We start from the raw sequence: 17758 nt of genomic DNA on the forward strand, positions 1-17758 counted from the left end.
TTGGTGTGATGTTGAGTTTGTTCCTTATTTGAAAGAGGACTGCATTGGAAGCGGGGTTGCCAGTCTCCAGGTGGGACCTGGAGATCTCCTGGGATGACAACTGATCGACAGAGGAGAGCAGTTCCCCTGGAGATAGGGTTGCCAAGTCCCCCGCAGCCTCCGGCTAGCAATTTGGGAGGGAAAACTCTATGGTACAATAGGTACCGTAGAGTTTTCCCTTCCAAATTGCTAGAGAGTCTGGGAAAACCATAGAGTTCTCCTGGAAGCGCATAGAGCAACCGGCGCGCGACGTGACATCACTTGCGAGTGACATCATCGCACCAGCGACGTCTGGGGAGGATCCCCCTCGCTGCCCAATGCGGGCTGGCGGGTTGGGAACCTCCGGGGTGGGAGAAACCCCGCCCAGCCTGGGAACTTGGCAATCCTGCCTGGAGAATACGGCTGGTTTTGGAGGACGAGCTCTGTGGGATTATGCACCGTTGAGGTTCCTCCCCACCCCACATCTTGCTCTCCCCAGGCTTCACCCCCAAATCTCCAGGAATTCGATAGCCCCGCCTTGGCAACACTAGAAATCAATCACTGAAAGGGGCTCTGCCTAGCGTTGCCAATCCCCAGGTGGGGGCAGGGGATCCCCCGGTTTGGAGGCTCTCCCCCCACTTCAGGGTCATCAGAAAGCAGGGCGAGGAGGGAAATGTCTGCTGGGCACCCCATTGTTCCCTATGGAGACAGATTCCCATAGGGTATAATGGAGAATTGATCTGCAGGTATCCGGGGCCCTGGAAGGGATGGTTTTTTGTGTTAGAGGCACCAAATTTTCAGCATAGCATCCAGTGCCTCTGCTCAAAATGTTCCCCAAGTTTCAAAAAGATTGGCCCAGGAGGTCCAATTCTATGAGCCCCAAAAGAAGGTGCCCCTATCCTTCATTATTTCTAATGGAAGGAAGGTGTGGATCCTTTTAAATGTGGCAGCCAGAACTCCCTTTGGTGTGCAATTATGCTTGTCACGCCCTTGCTCCTGGCTCCGCCCCCAAAGTCTCCTGGCTCCACCCCCAGAGTCTCCAGATATTTCTTGAATTGGACTTGGCAACCCTACCTCTGCCATTAGTGCAAAGACCCACCGTTGAGAGACGTGGGGGCTCTCTGTTGTCTTACCAAAGGCACTTGGATCTCTGACCAATTGATGCTGGGCACCGAAGTTATGGGTTGAATGGGAGTCGTCGGGAAGAACAGGTTGTAGTGGCCAGTAGCTGCGACGAAGAGAGTCAGCGGCAGGTTGAAGGGGAGAGTGAAAACCGGCAGGTCCCACTTGCTAAAGACGGCGCCCAACGCACTGGTGAAAAGAGGGCTGCAAGACAAGAGCCGACGATGTCAAAAGAAAGCAGCAAGATGTCATTATGTCATCAGTGGGGCTTTTCTTTGGTAGAAAAAGCCCAGCAGGGACTCATTTGCATATTAGGCCACACCCTCTGACACCAAGCCAGCCGGAACTGCGTTCCGGTGCGTTCCTGCTAAAAGAAAAGCCCTGGTAATCAGCATGGAAACATTGGCTATATCTGCCATTAGGGTTGCCAGCTCTGGGTTGGGAAATACAAGGGGATTTTTTTTGGGGGGGGGGGGGGGGTGGCGGCTTGCGGAGGGCAGGGTGGGGGAAGCAGTGGGGCCAAGGCTTTTTTTGTAGCAGGAACTCATTTGCATATTAGGCCGCACCCCCCTGATGTAGCCAATCCCCCTAGAGCTTACAGTAGGCCCTGTATGAAGAGCTCTGTAAGATCTTGGAGGATTGGCTACATCAGAGGGGTGTGGCCTAATAAGCAAAGGAGTTCCTGCTACAAAAAACCCCCATGAGTGGGACCTTATTGGAATATAATGCCACAGGGTCCACCCTCCAAAGCAGCCATTTTCTCCAAGGAAACCAATCTCTGTAGTCTGGAGATCGGTTATAATTCCAGGAGACTTCCAAGTGCCATTTGGAGGCAATGGCCAGATTAAACCCTGTGGAGGCCTCTAGGCAGTCAAAATCTCAGGAGCCCCCTCAAATTATTTCAGAGTTGGGACACCCACCCCACCTAGGGCTGCCACGCCCACGAGCCAGGCAGAGGTTCTCCCACCCTGGAGGTTCCCTACCCGCCGACTCACCTTGGGCCGGTGGGGGGAAACCTGCCCCCCAACGTTGCTGGCGTGATGATGTCACCCACAAGTGACATCATTGCACTGGTGACATTGTGCGCCAGCTGCTCTAGGAGTTTCCAGGAAAACTCTATGGTTTCCCCGGACACTCTAGCCATTTGGGAGGGACAAGTCTATGGTACAATAGGTACAATAGGAGGCCGCAGGGAACTTAGCAACCCTAACCCTGACCCCCTGCAGCAGCCACCTTCTCAAAAGCCCCTTTGACAAAGCTGTTGGGGAGAGGCAGAGAGAGGCAAACTTGAAGACAACGCCAGCAGCAGCTGTACCAGGCAAGTTTCTTTTTTCATACCCTGCCCTTTTCTCTGAATCAGAGACTCCGAGCGGCTTACAATCTCCTATATTGTCTTCCCCCACAACAGACACCCTGTGAGGTAGGTGGGACTGAGAGAACTCTCCCAGCAGCTGCCCTTTCAAGGACAGAGACTCCGAGCAGCTTACAATCTCCCATATCGTCTCCCCCCACAACAGACACCCTGTGAGGTAGGTGGGACTGAGAGGGCTCTCACAGCAGCTGCCTTTTCAAGGACAACCTCTGCCAGAGCTGTCTATATATGTGTATGTATATATGTATATGTGTGTGTGTATAGATATAGATCTATCTATCTGAAATTTGTATTGATCTGTATTGATTATCATGGTTTACCTTTCTGGTTTCCCCCACCTGGTGGGCTGGCAACGGTGAGGTTGTTTGCCATTCCCTTCCTCTGCACAGTGACCCCAGGCTTCCTTGTTGGTCTCCCATCCAGATCCTAACCAGGGCCGACCCTCCTTCGCTTCCGAGTTCTGACGAGACGACCTGGGCCATCCAGCTCAGGCCAACAACTACAACAGAAGCCCCTGTGGCATGCCTTCAGCATTTTAGCTGTGCAGCCCAATCGTGTTTATTCAGAAGGAAGTGCCACTGTGTGTTTTAGAAGATCATTCTTCTGTTTGCTCAGGTAAAGGACTTTAGCTACAGCCACTGTCTGCATTACACCATAAACATTTTAAAAAAAAACCCTCAAAAAGCCTCACCTGGAACTTTCTAAGACTATTTGGAAGGCTCCAGGAATGATGTTGGTGGGAGTAGGGGAGGAATTCTAGCAGGATCTCATTTGCATATTAAGCCACACACCCCTGCTATAGCCAATCCTCCGAGAGCTTACAAAAAAGAGTCTTGTAAGCTCTTGGAGGATTGGCTACATCAAAGGGGTGTGGCCTAATATGCAAAGGAGCTCCTGCTAGAATTCTACCCCTGGTGGGTGCCATGGTGCCAGTGGGCACAATGTCAGTAGTGCAAAAAGGGGAACAGGTGTATTACTCTGCTTAGAGGAGACATTCAGCGCATGGAATTGTTGATGGTGGAGGAGGAAAGGTTATAGTCGCATCTCCCAGTTGTCAAAGAGAACTGTGTATTTATTTCAGTTAAACATGAACTTTTATACATTTGCTAACAGATGGCTGAGGGAGGGAGGGGGAGAAGATCGGCTTTAAAATGCATAGGTGAGGAAGAGGTTTGCAGAATAAAGCCAACAAGAGCCAGTTTGGTGTAGTGGTTAAGTGTGTGGACTCTTATCTGGGAGAACCGGGTTTGATTCCCCACTCCTCCACTTGCACCTGCTGGAATGGCCTTGGGTCAGCCATAGCTCTGGCAGAGGTTGTCCTTGAAAGGGCAGCTGCTGTGAGAGCCCTCTCCAGCCCCACCCACCTCACAGGGTGTCTGTTGTGGGGAAGGAAAAGAAAGGAGATTGTGAGCCACTCTGAGACTCTTCGGAGTGGAGGGCGGGATATAAAGCTCTCAATTTAAATCAAAGGTAGAAGGATGTTTGTGTGAGCAGCTGTCTGCCACTCTGAATTTGCAAATTAACCTTGCTGGGCCAACGATCAGACTTAGTAGAGGCTATTTCATGTTCATGAGAGTCTACGCCTTGGGACTTGACCTACTTTGCATGAAGAGGGTCTCAGGTTCAGTCCTCAGACATCTCCAGTTTAAGGTCTCAGGCTTGATTTAGGAATGATACTGGAGAGGCCACATAAGAACATCAGAAGAACCCAGCTTCATCAGGCCAGTGGTCCATCTGGTCCAGCATCCTGTCTTACACAGTGGCCAACCAGTTCCTCTGGAGGCCCAGCAACAGGGCGTAGAGGTTGAGGCCTTCAAAGAACATAAGAAGAGCCCTGCTGGATCAGACCAGTGGTCCATCTAATCCAGCATCCTGTCTCACACGCTGGTCAACCAGCTCCTCTGGACAGCCAACAACAGGGCATGGAGGCCGAGGCCTTCGTAAGAACTTAAGAAGAGCCCTGCTGGATCAGACCAGGGGTCTATCCAGTCCAGCATCCTGTCTCACACAGTGGCCAACAAATTCCTCTGGATACCCTGCAACAGGACATAGAGGCCAAGGCCTTCCTAAGAATATAAGAAGAGCCCTGCTTGATCAGACCAGTGGTCCATCTAGTCCAGCATCCTGTCTCACACAGTGGCCTACCAGTTCCTCTGGAGGGACATCAACAGGGCATAGAGGCTGAGGCCTTCATAAGAACATAAGAAGAGCCCTGCTGGATCAGACCAGTGGTTCATCTAGTCCAGCATTCTGTCTCACACAGTGACCAACCAATTCCTCTGGAGGGCCAGCAACAGGGCACAGAGGCTGAGGCCTTCATAGGAACATAAGAAGAGCCCTGCTGGATCAGACGAGTGATCCATCTAGTCCAGAATTTTATCCTGGAACCTCAGTACAACATTTAACAACTTGGATCAACGCATGTTAATTGCTCTTTTTGTTTCCAGCTCTCCAAGTTGTTGAATGTTCTACTGAGGCTCCAGAATAAAACACTGAGAGAAAAAGGCTGAAGAAGGTCTGAAACCGTGAGGAATTCCGGGCTGTGGTCCCTTACTCTCTCGGAGATAAGCTGTGCTGGAGATTTGAGGACTCCACCCAAGTTGCTGAACATAAGGGAGAACAGCAGGAAGGCAATTACCTCTGAGGAACTGTACCTTATTATCTTCATACAAAAGGCAGTGTGGGGGAGTGAACAGAACTCTTTTTCCAGCTGCGTTTGTATTATGAGCGTTTGTGAATTTTGTATCAGGAGTGGTTTATAAGTTACTTATGATGACTATCGCTATGCGTGTATTTTGATAAATGTAGCTTGCATATACACTATATTGTGTAAAAGTGTTATTATTATTCCGGTGTTTTTTGACTTTATTATTTTCTCCAGGGGAGCTGATCTCTGCCAGCTGGAGTTCAGTTGTAAAAACAGGAGATCTCCTGGCCTCACCTAGAGGCTGGCAACTCTCCGCTCTCCATGCATTCAGTGGTTGTTTTGGGGGGTGGGGTTGTATGTCAAGGGCTAGTCTCAGGGACTGTGGGGGATGGGAGTGGCATGGAATGTCCAGTCAAATCACAGCCAACAAACCCAGGTCAGGGTAGACAGGGTATGGATACTTCGAGGGAACTGTTATGGAGTTTAATTGTTCTATTGCCTCTTGCTTTTATGGCTTCCCGCTTTTATGGCTTGTATAGCTTCCAGCCAGCCCCAACAATTCTGCTTGCGTGTGTAAAAAGTGCTGTCTAATCACATCTAACCAAGCCCTTAGGGTTTTCAAGGACATAGATGAACAGGCAATAGGGGTAGCTTGTTGTAGCCTTCCTGTGAGTAGTAACCCTCAACTTCCTTGGTGGTCTCCCATCCAAACACTAACCAGAGCAGACCCTGCTTAGCTTCTGAGATCTGACAGAATCACACAAGCTTGGAAGATCCAAATCAGTGCACGGGGAGATGTAGTCTCTCAGAAATCCCTTTGCTGATTAAATCAGTGCACCGGGGGATGTAATCTCTCAGAAATCCCTTTGCTGATGAATTTCAGGACTTTTATGTGTAGCAGAAACTCCTTTGCCTATTAGGCCACACCCCCCTGATGTAGCCAATCCTCGTGGAGCTTACAGTAGGTCCTGTATGAAGAGCCCTCTAAGCTCTTGGAGGATTGACTACGTCAGGCTGTTCCGGTAGCTGCAAGTGGAGGAGTGGGGAATCAAACCCGGTTCTCTCAGATAAGAGTCCACACACTTAACCACTACACCAAACTGGCTTTCAACTGGTTGCCCATCCCCAGGTCCTGGCAGGAGTCTCCCCAGTTTCTGAGGTTTCTTGCTGCCTCTGGTTAGCTGGCTGGCGGGAGCTTGTTGGTTTTAAAGGTGCATTCTTTTTATTTCTTGCATGGGATCCAGGGAACTGGGCAAAGGGAGCTCTGGCTCTTTCCCTCCCTCCCCAGGGGACTAGGTGGGGGAGGAGCCTCAAAGGAAAAAAAATGAGGTTTTGCTGTATCACTCCTGTGCGATTGAGCAAGCCTTGCAAAGCAAGCTGAGATGCAGAAGGAAACGAGAGAGGGAGAAGGAAGCAGGCAAGAGCCAGTTGCTTGGGGGCCCGATAGGAGCCCTCTGGGGGGTCTGATTTGGCCCCCGGGCTGCATGTTTGACACCTGTCCTAGACCATCCCCATTGCAACGTGCCCAGTGCAATGATGTCACTTCCAGGTGATATCATCATGCATGGCACATTGAGCGATGATGGGGCTCTTTGGGAGCAGGGATCCCCCCCAGAGGTCTGCTCCATGCCGGCGGGTTGGGGCCCCCCAAACCGGCAAACTTGGCAACCCTCTCCAGACGTCCCTGGGGAAGTCTAATAAATATTCCAGCAGTTTAAGATCCAAGTATGAGAAGGGAATAGAGAGGCTTGAGACTCAGCCCCCTCCCTGCACTTACCATGTCATGGACATGAGAACCACCGGAAGCAAAAGCCACCAATAATAATCGCCTTTGTCTGAGAAGACGGCCATGAGCATTCCCACAAGGACCCCATTGTAGCCGTAGAGTCCGGCCGCTATGGCTGATCTGTGGGGAGAAGAAGAAGAGTTGGTTTTTATATCCCTCTTTTCACCCAAAGAGTCTCAGAGCAGCTTACAAGTGCCTTTCCCTTCCTCTCCCCACAACAGACACCCCAATGTTCCCTCTAAGCTGCAGAGTCGCGTGAGCAAAAATTCTACTTTGTGAGCTGCTGGCATTAAAGTTGTGAGCTCCTACATCAATCAGTGTGCTCTGGGGGTCATTCTTCCTGAGCTAAGACAAAAATGTGTGAGCTGGTGGAGGCTAAAAACCTGTGAGCTAACCAGCGATCATTTTGTAGAAAAAATAGGTGGTGGAGCTCATCCAAGGATTGTTATGCAGCTGCACCTACTATTCAATGGACAAGGAGGTGGAACTCTCAGAAGGAGGAGGGGGAACTCTCAGAAAGGTTCAGGAGCTGCGCTCCTGTGAGCTCCCGCTGAATCTGAGGCCTGGAGCTAGCTCACGCTAAATCAGCTTAGAGGGAACACTGTCTCCCATCATACTTTTAAAATTACTTTCTCCTGTGGTCACAGTGGCATGAGGAAGATTTCCATCTGTCTGCTTTATATGTTCTGGTCCTTTCCCCTTTGTGTGTGTGTGTGTGTGTGCGTGTGTGGGAAATATTGGGAAGTGTGTCCAATCTTAAAGGTAAAAAGGTAAAGGTAGTCCCCTGTGCAAGCACCAGTTGTTTCTGACTCGGGTGATGTTGCTTTTCACGACGTTTTCACAGCAGACTTTTTTTTACAGGGTGGTTTGCCATTGCCTTCCCCGGTCACCTACCCTCTCCCCCCAGCAAGCTGGGTACTCATTTTACCAACCTCAGAAGGATGGAAGGCTGAGTCAACCTGGAGCCAGCTAGATAAGATAAGATAAGTTTATTTTTTATATCCCGCCCTCCCCCGCCGATGGCGGGCTCAGGGCGGCTCACAGACACGGAACACCGTGATATAAGTAAAATACAATATAAAGCAAACAATTTTAAAATACAATTCAGTTACAATTCAATTACATAGTTAATTAGATGGATAAAACGGTGCTATAAAGTGCTATAGATCACAATCATGCACAAGATGGCTGGATGGCTACAGATCCGTTTAACCAGGTTCTGTCCCAAAGGCAAGCTGAAACAGAGAGGTTTTGCAAGCCCTGCGGAACTGGTTCAGGTCCCGCAGGGCTCGCACCATCTCTGGAAGTTGATTCCACCATCGAGGGGCCATTGCTGAAAAGGCTTGCTCCCTGGTTGTCTTCAGTCTAGCCTCTCTTGGCCCAGGGATTTTTAAGAGGTTTTGGGAGCTAGATCTCAGTGCTCTCTGGGGAACATATGGGGAGAGGCGGTCCCTAAGGCAGGCAGGTCCTCGGCCATATAGGGCTTTAAAGGTAATAACCAGCGCCTTATAGTGAACACGGTACACAACCGGCAGCCAGTGCAGGTCCCGCAGCCCAGGCTGCACGTGTTCCCACCGAGGTAGTCCCAGCAGCAGCCTGGCCGCCGCGTTCTGCACTACCTGAAGTTTCTGTGTTCGGCATAAGGGCAGCCCCATGTAGAGGGCATTGCAGTAGTCTAGTCTCGAGGTGACCGTTGCGTGGATCACAGTTGCTAGGTCGCTGCGTTCCAAGAACTCAGGTCATGAGCCGAGTTTAGGACTGCAGTACTGCAGCTTTACCCCTCTGTGCCACGGGGTTCTCTGTCAAATCTTAGAGTTCAGCAAAATTCTCACAGGGGGTTTGAACAATGGAGCGCAGAAGCAAGTATTGGGGGCGGGGTAATAAAGCAAGAGCACAATACAGTTTAGAGGTTCCGGAGCTCCACTTCTGTGAATGCCTACCCAAAATGAGGCCTGTGAGTAACCCAGGAAAGAGAAAGAATCGAGGGGGGGGGGCGGAATGCCCCTGAGGAAGCATTAGCCCCAGGTAACAGAGTAGACAAAAAACGAATCTTACTGAAATAACTCTTCTCGACCCAAAGGCTGAACCTGGGGACTTGGTGTCACCTCTCTGCCCATCGGCATCATGGGATGCCTCACCTTGCATAAACCCCTGTGCAAACATCATCCGTGTCCCATGACCCTTCGGTCTGTGATGGGTGATAGCTCAGTCCAGGGCAATGACTTATGATTTGACGGCTTTAATTGCCACTTGTGGGTGTGTGATAAGTGCACTGTTATAAACCCTGGGCCCTCTATGTAGGGCAAGGTAGCCTGTATATCGTAATAAGCAAATAGTGAGGTGTAGTGGTTTGGTTAGGATCTGAGAGATTCAGATTCGAATCCTCACTCTGCCGTGGAAGCTGGCTGGGCGGCCTTTGTCCTGTCACCCCCTGTCAGCCTAACCTACCTCACAGGGTTGTTGTAGGGATGGACTTCCTTGAGCTTAGAGAAAAATGTGGGGCATAAATATTTCCATACTTCTTTAAATCAGGGGTGTCGAACCCATTTGTTATGAGGGCCAGATCTGACACAAATGAGACCTTGTGGGGCGGGGCCGTGTGTGTACCTTTTTAAGATTAGGTAGCAGAGATACAAAGAGCCCCGTGGCGCAGAGCGGTAAAGCTGCAATACTGCAGTCCGAACTCTCTGCTCACAACCTGAGTTTGATCCCGGCGGAAGCTGGGTGCAGGTAGCCGGCTCCAGGTTGACTCAGCCTTCCATCCTTCCAAGGTTGGTAAAATGAGTACCCAGCTTGCTGAGGGGGAAGAGTAGATGATTGAGGAAGGCAATGGCAAACCACGCCGTAAAAAAATCTGCCGTGAACACGTCGTGATGCGATGCCACCCCAGAATCGAAAATGACCGGTGCTTGCGCGGGGGACTACTTTTACCTTTAGCAGAGAGACAAACTTTATAAAGGACACAGACAAATACAATTAAAGATTTTTTAAAAACACCTTAAAACATGCTTAAAACATTAGTACTTGTTGGTCTTAAAGGTGCTTTCTTTGTGCTTCTCCCATGGGATCCAGGGAACTGGGGCAAAGGAAGCTCTGCCTCTTTCCTTTCTTCCCCAGGGGACCAGGAGGGGGAGGAGCCTCAGCCAATAGAAGGTCTGCTGTACGATTGAGAGAGCCTGGCAAAGCAAGCTCCGCCTATCACCCTTCCTCCCCAAGGGAGGAGCTTCAGCCAATAGAGAAAATAAAGGTTTTGCTCTGTAACTCCTGTGCGATTGAGTCAGCCTCGCAAAGCAAACTGTGATGCAGAAGGAAGCAAGAGAGAGGGAAAAGGAAGCAGACGACAGTCAGTTGCTCGGGGGCCTGATAGGAGCCCTCTGGGGGCCTGATTTGGCCTCCGGGCTGCACCTTTGACACCCCTGCTTTAAATTCTGTCTCTGTCAAATAAATAAATCATGACGATTGGGATGACGATGAGCCACTTTGGATCTTTGTGGGGCAGAAAAGTGGGATATGTGAGGCAAATCTAAACAAACAAATATTTGTGAGCTTTGAATCGGAATGCTCAGATGTGTGAGCATTCCCTCTCCCACCCAAAATTGATTTGATGATGGTGAAGGAGAAGAAGAAGAGATGGTTTTATATCCCTCCTTCATTTCCTGAAGGAGTCTCAGAGCAGTTTACAATCTCCTTCCCCTCCCCACAACAGACACCCTGTGAGGCAGGTGGGGCTGAGAGAGCTCTGACAGAACTGCTGTTGAGAGGACAGCCCTGAGAGAACAGGGACTGACCCAAGGCCACCTAGTTGGCTGTATGTGGAGGGACGAGTGGGGAATCACACCCAGTTCTCCAGATTAGAGTCCACCGCCCTTAACCCCTTCAGCAAAGTTATACCCTGCCATTCTTCCGAATGAGAACCCAAAGCAAATTTCAGTATTCTCTTTTTCTCTGTTTTATCCTCACATCGATTCAGGAGCAGGTGAGACAGGGTGTGTGTGTGTGTGTGTGTGTGTGCGCGCAATCGGTTCAAGGTCATCCAATGACCTTCCATGAGTGGAAATTCTAATGTGGGTCTCCCAGATTCTAGCCTGACACTCTTAACCACTACACCGCACTGCCTGAAATCTGCTGCCAGAGTTGTACTGCTCTGCTTTGCTATGGAATACGAAAATCTGGAACACATGGGTATGATCGGTAGGCCATGAGCCCATTGTAGGGCTGCCAATCCCCAGGTGGGGGCAGGGGATCCCCCGGTTTGGAGGCCCTCTCACCACTTCAGGGTCATCAGAAAGCAAGGGGTGGGGAGGGAAATATCTGCTGGGAACGCCATTATTCCCTGTGGAGACTGATTTCCGTGGGGTATACTGGAGAATTGATCTGTGGGTATCTGGGGCTCTAGGGGGCGTGTTTTTTTTGAGGAAGTGGCACTAAATTTTCAGCATAGCATCCAGTGCCTCTCCTCAAAACACTTTCCAAATTTCAAAAAGATTGGACCAGGGGGTCCAATTCTATGAGCCCCCAAAGAAGATTGGACCAGGGGGTCCAATTCTATGAGCCCACAATTCTATGAGCCCCCAAAGAGCCCCCTATCCTTCATTATTTCCAATGGAGGGAAGGCATTGTGTGAAGTCCCTTGAAATGTGATGGCCAGAACTCCCTTTGGAGTTCAGTCATGCTTGTTACAGCCTTTCTTCTGGCTCCACCCCCAAAGACTTCTGGCTCCACCACCAAAGTCCCCAGAGATTTCTTGAATTGGTCTTGGCAACCTTAGCCCATTGGTACTCTCGCACCAATGGGCTGTTTAGAGAAATGACTGGACAACGAAGGGACCGCTTACCTGTCCTGGCTCAGAAGAAGAGCTGTTAAGGTTGAGACGATGGCTCCTAAGCACCCGGTGAGGGTCAGCCAGAAGCTCTGGACCAGGAATCCAGCAACCATGATCAGCCCACTGAGAGGGTTGCTGACAAACATCACTTGAGACACGCCCCGCAGAACCCAGTCAATGAACTGGAACACCAGAGACTTATCTGAAAGATAGCCCCATTGCGTTACGGATGTGCAGACGAAGAGTGCTTCTCACAACACAAACATGTACATACCCTAATAGGTTAGGCCTAACATTCCTCTAATTGTTGGGATCTAATAGTCCCCTAATATGTTAAATTTGACATACCCCTAATAGGTTGGACCTGAAATCCCTAATAGGTTGGGCTTGACACACCCCTAATAGGTTGGACTTGACTTACCTAATAGGTTAGACTTGACATACCCCTAAAGGGTTAGACCTGACATACCCCAGATAGGTTGGGCCAAATACACCCCTAATAGGTTGGGCCTGATATACCTCTAATAGGTTGGATGTAATACACCCCTAAAAGATTGGTCCTGATTCACCCATAATAGGCTAGGCTGGACATTCCCCAATAGGTTACATCTGACACACCCCTAATTTGTTGGGCCTAACTCACCCATAATAGGTTGAGCCTGACACACCCCTAATAGGTTGGGCCTGATATACTCCTAATAGGTTGGGCCTGACACACCCCTAATAGGTTGGACCTGACATATTCCTACTAGGTTACACCAGACTCACCTCCAATAAGTTAGATTACCTATGGGAAGGGTGGAAAAGAAATCTAAAATAATAAATAAATAACAAATACTTTCCTCATGATTGGTGACTATTTCAGTGTGTCTGAAGAAGTGTGCATGCACACAAAAGCTTATACTCAGGATAAAACTTTGGTGGTCCCAGGGGTGGAATTCTAGCAGGAGCTCCTTTGCCTATTAGACCCCCCCCCCCCACCGATGTAGCCAATCCTCCAGGAGCTTACAAAAAAGAGCCTTGTAAGCTCTTGGATGATTGACTACATTTATTTATTTTACTTATTTTGTTTGATTTATATCCCGCCCTCCCCGCCGAAGCAGGCTCAGGGCGGCTCAAAGCATAAAAACATAAAAACAGTCAAAACAATACATATTATAAGTCATACATTACATAAATTATTCATTATACAGTTAAAACAATCACATTTTCATTAGGTGCTAGGTCTTGATGTTATATATATATATATATATATATATATATATATATATATATATATATATATATATATATATATATATATATATATATATATATATATATATATATATATATATATATATAAATTTCTCAGTTTCAATTTTTCAATGACGACGGTACTCCTTCTATGATGTAAGTTCCATATTAGTTAAAAGCCAGCTGGAAGAGAGTGGTTTTGCAGGCCTGCGGAACTGGGGAAGGTCCCGCAAGGCCCGCACTTCCTCTGGCAGTTGGTTCCACCAGTGGGGGGCGGTGATTGAAAAGGCCCTTTCTCTGGTGACTTTCAGTTTGGCCTCCTTCAGCCCAGGGATTACTAATAGATTTTGTGAACCAGATCTAAGTACCCTCTGGGGAACATGTGGGGAGAGACGGTCCCTAAGGTGGACAGGTCCTCAGCCATAGAGGGCTTTAAAGGTAATAACCAGCACCTTGTAATGAATCCGGTATACTATTGGCAGCCGGTGCAGTTCCCGCAGCCCCGGCTGTATGTGCTCCCACCAGGAGATTGTGAGCCGCTCTCAGACCCTGAGATTCAGAGAGAAGGGTGGGGTACATCCAGTTTGAACCAGTTTGGTGTAGTGGTTAAGTGCGCGGACTCTTATCTGGGAGAACCGGGTTTGATTCCCCACTCCTCCACTTGCAGCTGCTGGAATGGCCTTGGGTCAGCCTAGGGTTGCCAAGTCCAATTTCAGAAATATCTGGGGACTTTGGGGGTGGAGCCAGGAGACTTTGGGGGTGGAGCCAGGAGACACTGGGGTGGAGCTAGGGGGAGGGGGGGGAAATGGCGCCAAGGAGCGTGACGAGCCGCCCCATCTCAGAGTAGGCAGCCGCTGCGCTGCTGCCGCCTCTTCTCCACCTCTTCTCCGCTCACCGTAGCTGGTCCTCCGAGATGGGCTCAGCCTGAGCCCATCTCGGAGGAGCAGCTAAAATGAAGCCGAGAAGAGGCGGCAGCAGCGCAGCGCCATCGCCCGCTCCGCCTCTGAGGTAAAATCAGAGAAGGGGAGGGTGGAGGCAGGCCAGGAGCGTGGCGAGCCGCAAGTCCGGGTCCTAGAAGGACCCAGATTCGCGGCTCGCCATGCTCCTGGCCTGCCTCCACCCTCCCCTTCTCTGATTTTACCTCAGAGGCGGAGCGGGCGATGGCGCTGCGCTGCTGCCGCCTCTTCTCGGCTTCATCTTAGCTGCTCCTCCTCAGCCTGAGCCCATCTCGGAGGAGCAGCTACGATGAGCGGAGATGGGGCGGCTCGCTGCGCTCCATGGCGCCGTTTCCCCCCCTCCCCCCGCTTCTGTTTTTTGGGGAGCGGGGGAAGAGGCTGGAAATCCTAGGGTCCCCCGCCAGGGTGGGAGGGTTGGGAAGCCTAGGTCAGCCGTCGCTCTGGCAGAGGTTGTCCTTGAAAGGGCAGCTGCTGTGAGAGCCCTCTCAGCCCCACCCACCTCACAGGGTGTCTGTTGTGGGGGAGGAAGATTGTGAGCCACTCTGCGATTCGGAGTGGAGGGCAGGATATCAATCCAGTATCTTCTTCTTCATCATCTACGGTCTTCTTCTTCTAGATGGGCCAGGGTAGCCCAATCTTATCAGATCTAGGCAGCTAAGAAGGGCCAGCCCTCGTTGCCACCTGGATGGGAGACCACCAAAGAAGTCCAGGGTTGCTATGCCGAGGCAGGCAGTGGCAAGGCACTTTTGCATGTTCCTTGCCTTGAAAAGCCAATGGGCTTGCCATAAGTCCGTTGTGACCTAACGACAAAAATAAAAATCTACCCCATCAGGGCATCTGATTCGTCCCGTTGTTCCAATGTTAAGCAGGGGTTGCCTCTCCCGCAACATCTGGCCGGCTTCTTCCTTGCCAACGAGGTTGTAAAATATGACACTCATTCATTATTGTTTGTGAAAATGTTTTGCAGTTAGGAAGATGATTGAGCGGCGCAGCGACTGCCGGCAGAGTTCACGCCGAAAACAAACGGGCTTATTTATGGGGCTTGCTTCTCGTTCGGCAGATGGCGCGGGCCCCTCAGCCTGCCAGCGTATGCTGGGATGGCAACGCACCCTTCTGTGCATAATTTAAACTTCACGCTGGGGGGGGGGGGGTTGGCGAGATCCACACGTCAGCCGGGGAGGGGAAGGAAGGGGAGAAGAGAAAGATGGAGGCACCCTTGGGGAATATGGAATGTAAATGAAAGGTTAAATGAAGGCCTGTCGCTAAGGCTGCCAACAAGGGTTGCCAAGTCCAATTCAAGAAATATCTGGGGACTTTGGGGGTGGAGCCAGGAACAAGGGTGTGACAAGCATAATTGAACTCCAAAGGGAGTTCTGGCCATCACATTTAAAGGGACAGCACACCTTTTTAAATGCCTTCCTTCCATAGGAAATAATGAAGGATAGGGGCACCTTCTTTTGGGGCTCATAGAATTGGACTCCCTGGTCCAATTGTTTTTGGGGGGTATTTTGGGGAGAGGCATTAGATACTATACTGAAAATCTGGTGCCTCTACCTCAAAAAACAGCCCCCCAGAGCCTCTGATACCTCCAGATCAATTCTCCATTATACCCTATGAGAATCAATCTCCACATAGGGAATAATGAAGTGTTCAGTAGCTTCCCTCCTCCTCCCCCCCATGTTTCTGGCGACTCTGAAGCGAGGGATTGGCCTCTCTACTCACGAGTTGCTGCCAACTTCTTCAAAGTGACACAGAAACCCCATCCCAAGAGGAAGTCTTTCCAATCGCAGACTGAAGCCTCCGAAGGTGAAAAGGCACATGGTCCTGTGGGGGCGGGGCTTCCCCGCGCCGGCCAGTTGACTCGGGGTGGGAAGGAGCCTGGGAAAGCGGAAGAACCCCCGCTGGGACCTGCGGATTGGCAAGCCTACTGCCAGCTGTGACTCAGAAAATTAGGAAAGGCTTTTGGAGATATGGGAGACCAGTGGGAGCATGATGCTGTAGAGTCAACTCTCCAAAGTTGCCATCTTCTCTAGGAGAACTGATCTCTATAGTCTGGAGACCAGTTGTAATTCTGAGAGATATCAAAAAAACCCACCTCGAGGCTGACAACCCTGCATGTCACCATCGTTGAATGTGCTGCCATCTGGGGCAGCCTTTTGTAGCGGCCATTTTGTGGATGTGCCCACCACAATATGTCAGCCATTTTGTGGGTGCATCAGAATTCTAAAGCTGCCCGCAGGCTGAAGAAGGTCGGGGGTCATGGATCTGAGAGATCACTTGTGAACTGAATCCTGGTTTCTGAAGTTAACTGTGGTTAAAAAGAGCCATGGTTGTGTGTTCAATCTAACCATGTTTCAAAAAAGAATCTAGCCGTGTTTCAAAAAGTGTGATGTGGTGGCTAAAAAGGCAAATGCAATTTTGGGCTGTATCTATAGTGTTCAGATCATGTGAAGTGATGGTATCGCTTTACCCTGCTCTGGTAAGACCTCACCTGGAGCATTGTGTTCAGTTTTGGGCACCATTTTTTAAGAAGGACATAGACAAGCTGGAACGGGTCCAGAGGAGGGCGATGAAGATGGTGAGGGATCTGGAGACCAAGTCCTAGAAAGAAAGGTTGAAGGAGCTGGGCATATTTAGCCTGGAGAGGAGCTGAATGAGAGGTGATATGATCACCATCTTCAAGTCCTTGAAGGGCTGTCCTATAGAGGAGGGTGTGGAACTGTTTTCTGTGGCCCCAGAAGGTCGGAGCAGAACCAATGGGTTGAAATGAAATCAGAAGAGTTTCCGACTCAACATTAGGAAGAACTTCCTGACCGTTAGAGCGATTCCTCAGTGGAACAGGCTTTCTAGGGAGGTGGTGGGCTCTCCTTCCATGGAGGTTTTTAAACAGGCTAGATGGCCATCTGACAGCAATGAGGATCCTGTGAAATTAGGGGGAGGTGCTTGTGAGTTTCCTGCATTGTGCAGGGAGTTGGACTAGATGGCCCTGGAGGTCCCTTCCAGCTCTGTGATTCTAAGAACCATGGTTGTGTGTTTGCTCTGAATGGGGCCGTTGGCTTGCATGTGCATTTACCTTTCAACCAGTCTCCAAATGCTTGCATGTCTCCTGTGAAATAGCTCAGCGCCCCCCAGATTTGTTTCCAGATTTTTCTCATCTGAGTTGGCATCTTGCTGCTCTTTTCTCCGGGCGCTTCCACCTCCATTGCAGTTGTCAAGTCCTGTGATGAGAAGAAACGTCCTGTGTCAGTCACCACAACATACTTTTCAACAAATCCCAAGTTCTTTCGTTCCATATCACGGGGGAGAGCAATTTGCAGGAAAGCAAGGAAAAGAAAAGGTGCTGGATGTATAGCAAGGTCTGCAACACAAAGGAAGAAACCCTAGGGCACCAGGAATCTTCAAATACAATCACAAATAGCCATCCACCAAGTAGAGTTGCCAGGCAGTGTTTGACAACTGGTGTGTGTGGCGTCTGTAGGCTGGGATATGTGGGGGTGGGTGGCAGTGACACCAGCTGTGGAGTCATGTCACTTCTGGTAAAAAAAAAAAATGGAAGTGGCATAGGTAAGTCTAGGAATCGCTGGAAACTCTATGGTAGAAGCATAGAGCTTTTGGCAATTCCTAGAGCTACCTTTCCAGAAGTGACACGGCACTGCAGTCAGCATCACAGTCTTTCAAAAAAAAAATTCTCCATTGTTGCTGAGTGGTGAATGTTGGAAGCAAGGGATAACCCGCCCTGACAGGGGACTTGGCCGCCATCTTAGCTTTTGAGCCGCCACATCCCAAGTTTGCCTACCTG

At 50.0% G+C, this 17758-nt stretch overlaps 1 protein-coding gene across 1 annotated transcript in view; it reads right to left on the bottom strand.

The window, feature by feature from the left end:
- SLC14A1 (solute carrier family 14 member 1 (Kidd blood group)) overlaps positions 1–17154 on the bottom strand; it is a 37685-nt gene extending 20531 nt beyond the window's left edge. The window contains exons 1-4 of the mRNA XM_060236214.1: positions 17033–17154; positions 11780–11969; positions 6937–7065; positions 1152–1344 (exon numbers count right to left, since the gene is read on the bottom strand). Of these exons, the coding sequence (XP_060092197.1) occupies positions 1152–1344; positions 6937–7065; positions 11780–11969; positions 17033–17126 (606 nt within the window). The 5' untranslated portion in view covers positions 17127–17154. The remainder of the gene's footprint in view (positions 1–1151; positions 1345–6936; positions 7066–11779; positions 11970–17032) is intronic.
- Positions 17155–17758: the final 604 nt, after the last annotated feature.

Source organism: Heteronotia binoei, chromosome 4 (genome assembly GCF_032191835.1).
Source record: "Heteronotia binoei isolate CCM8104 ecotype False Entrance Well chromosome 4, APGP_CSIRO_Hbin_v1, whole genome shotgun sequence".
Classification (NCBI taxonomy): Eukaryota; Metazoa; Chordata; class Lepidosauria; order Squamata; family Gekkonidae; genus Heteronotia; species Heteronotia binoei.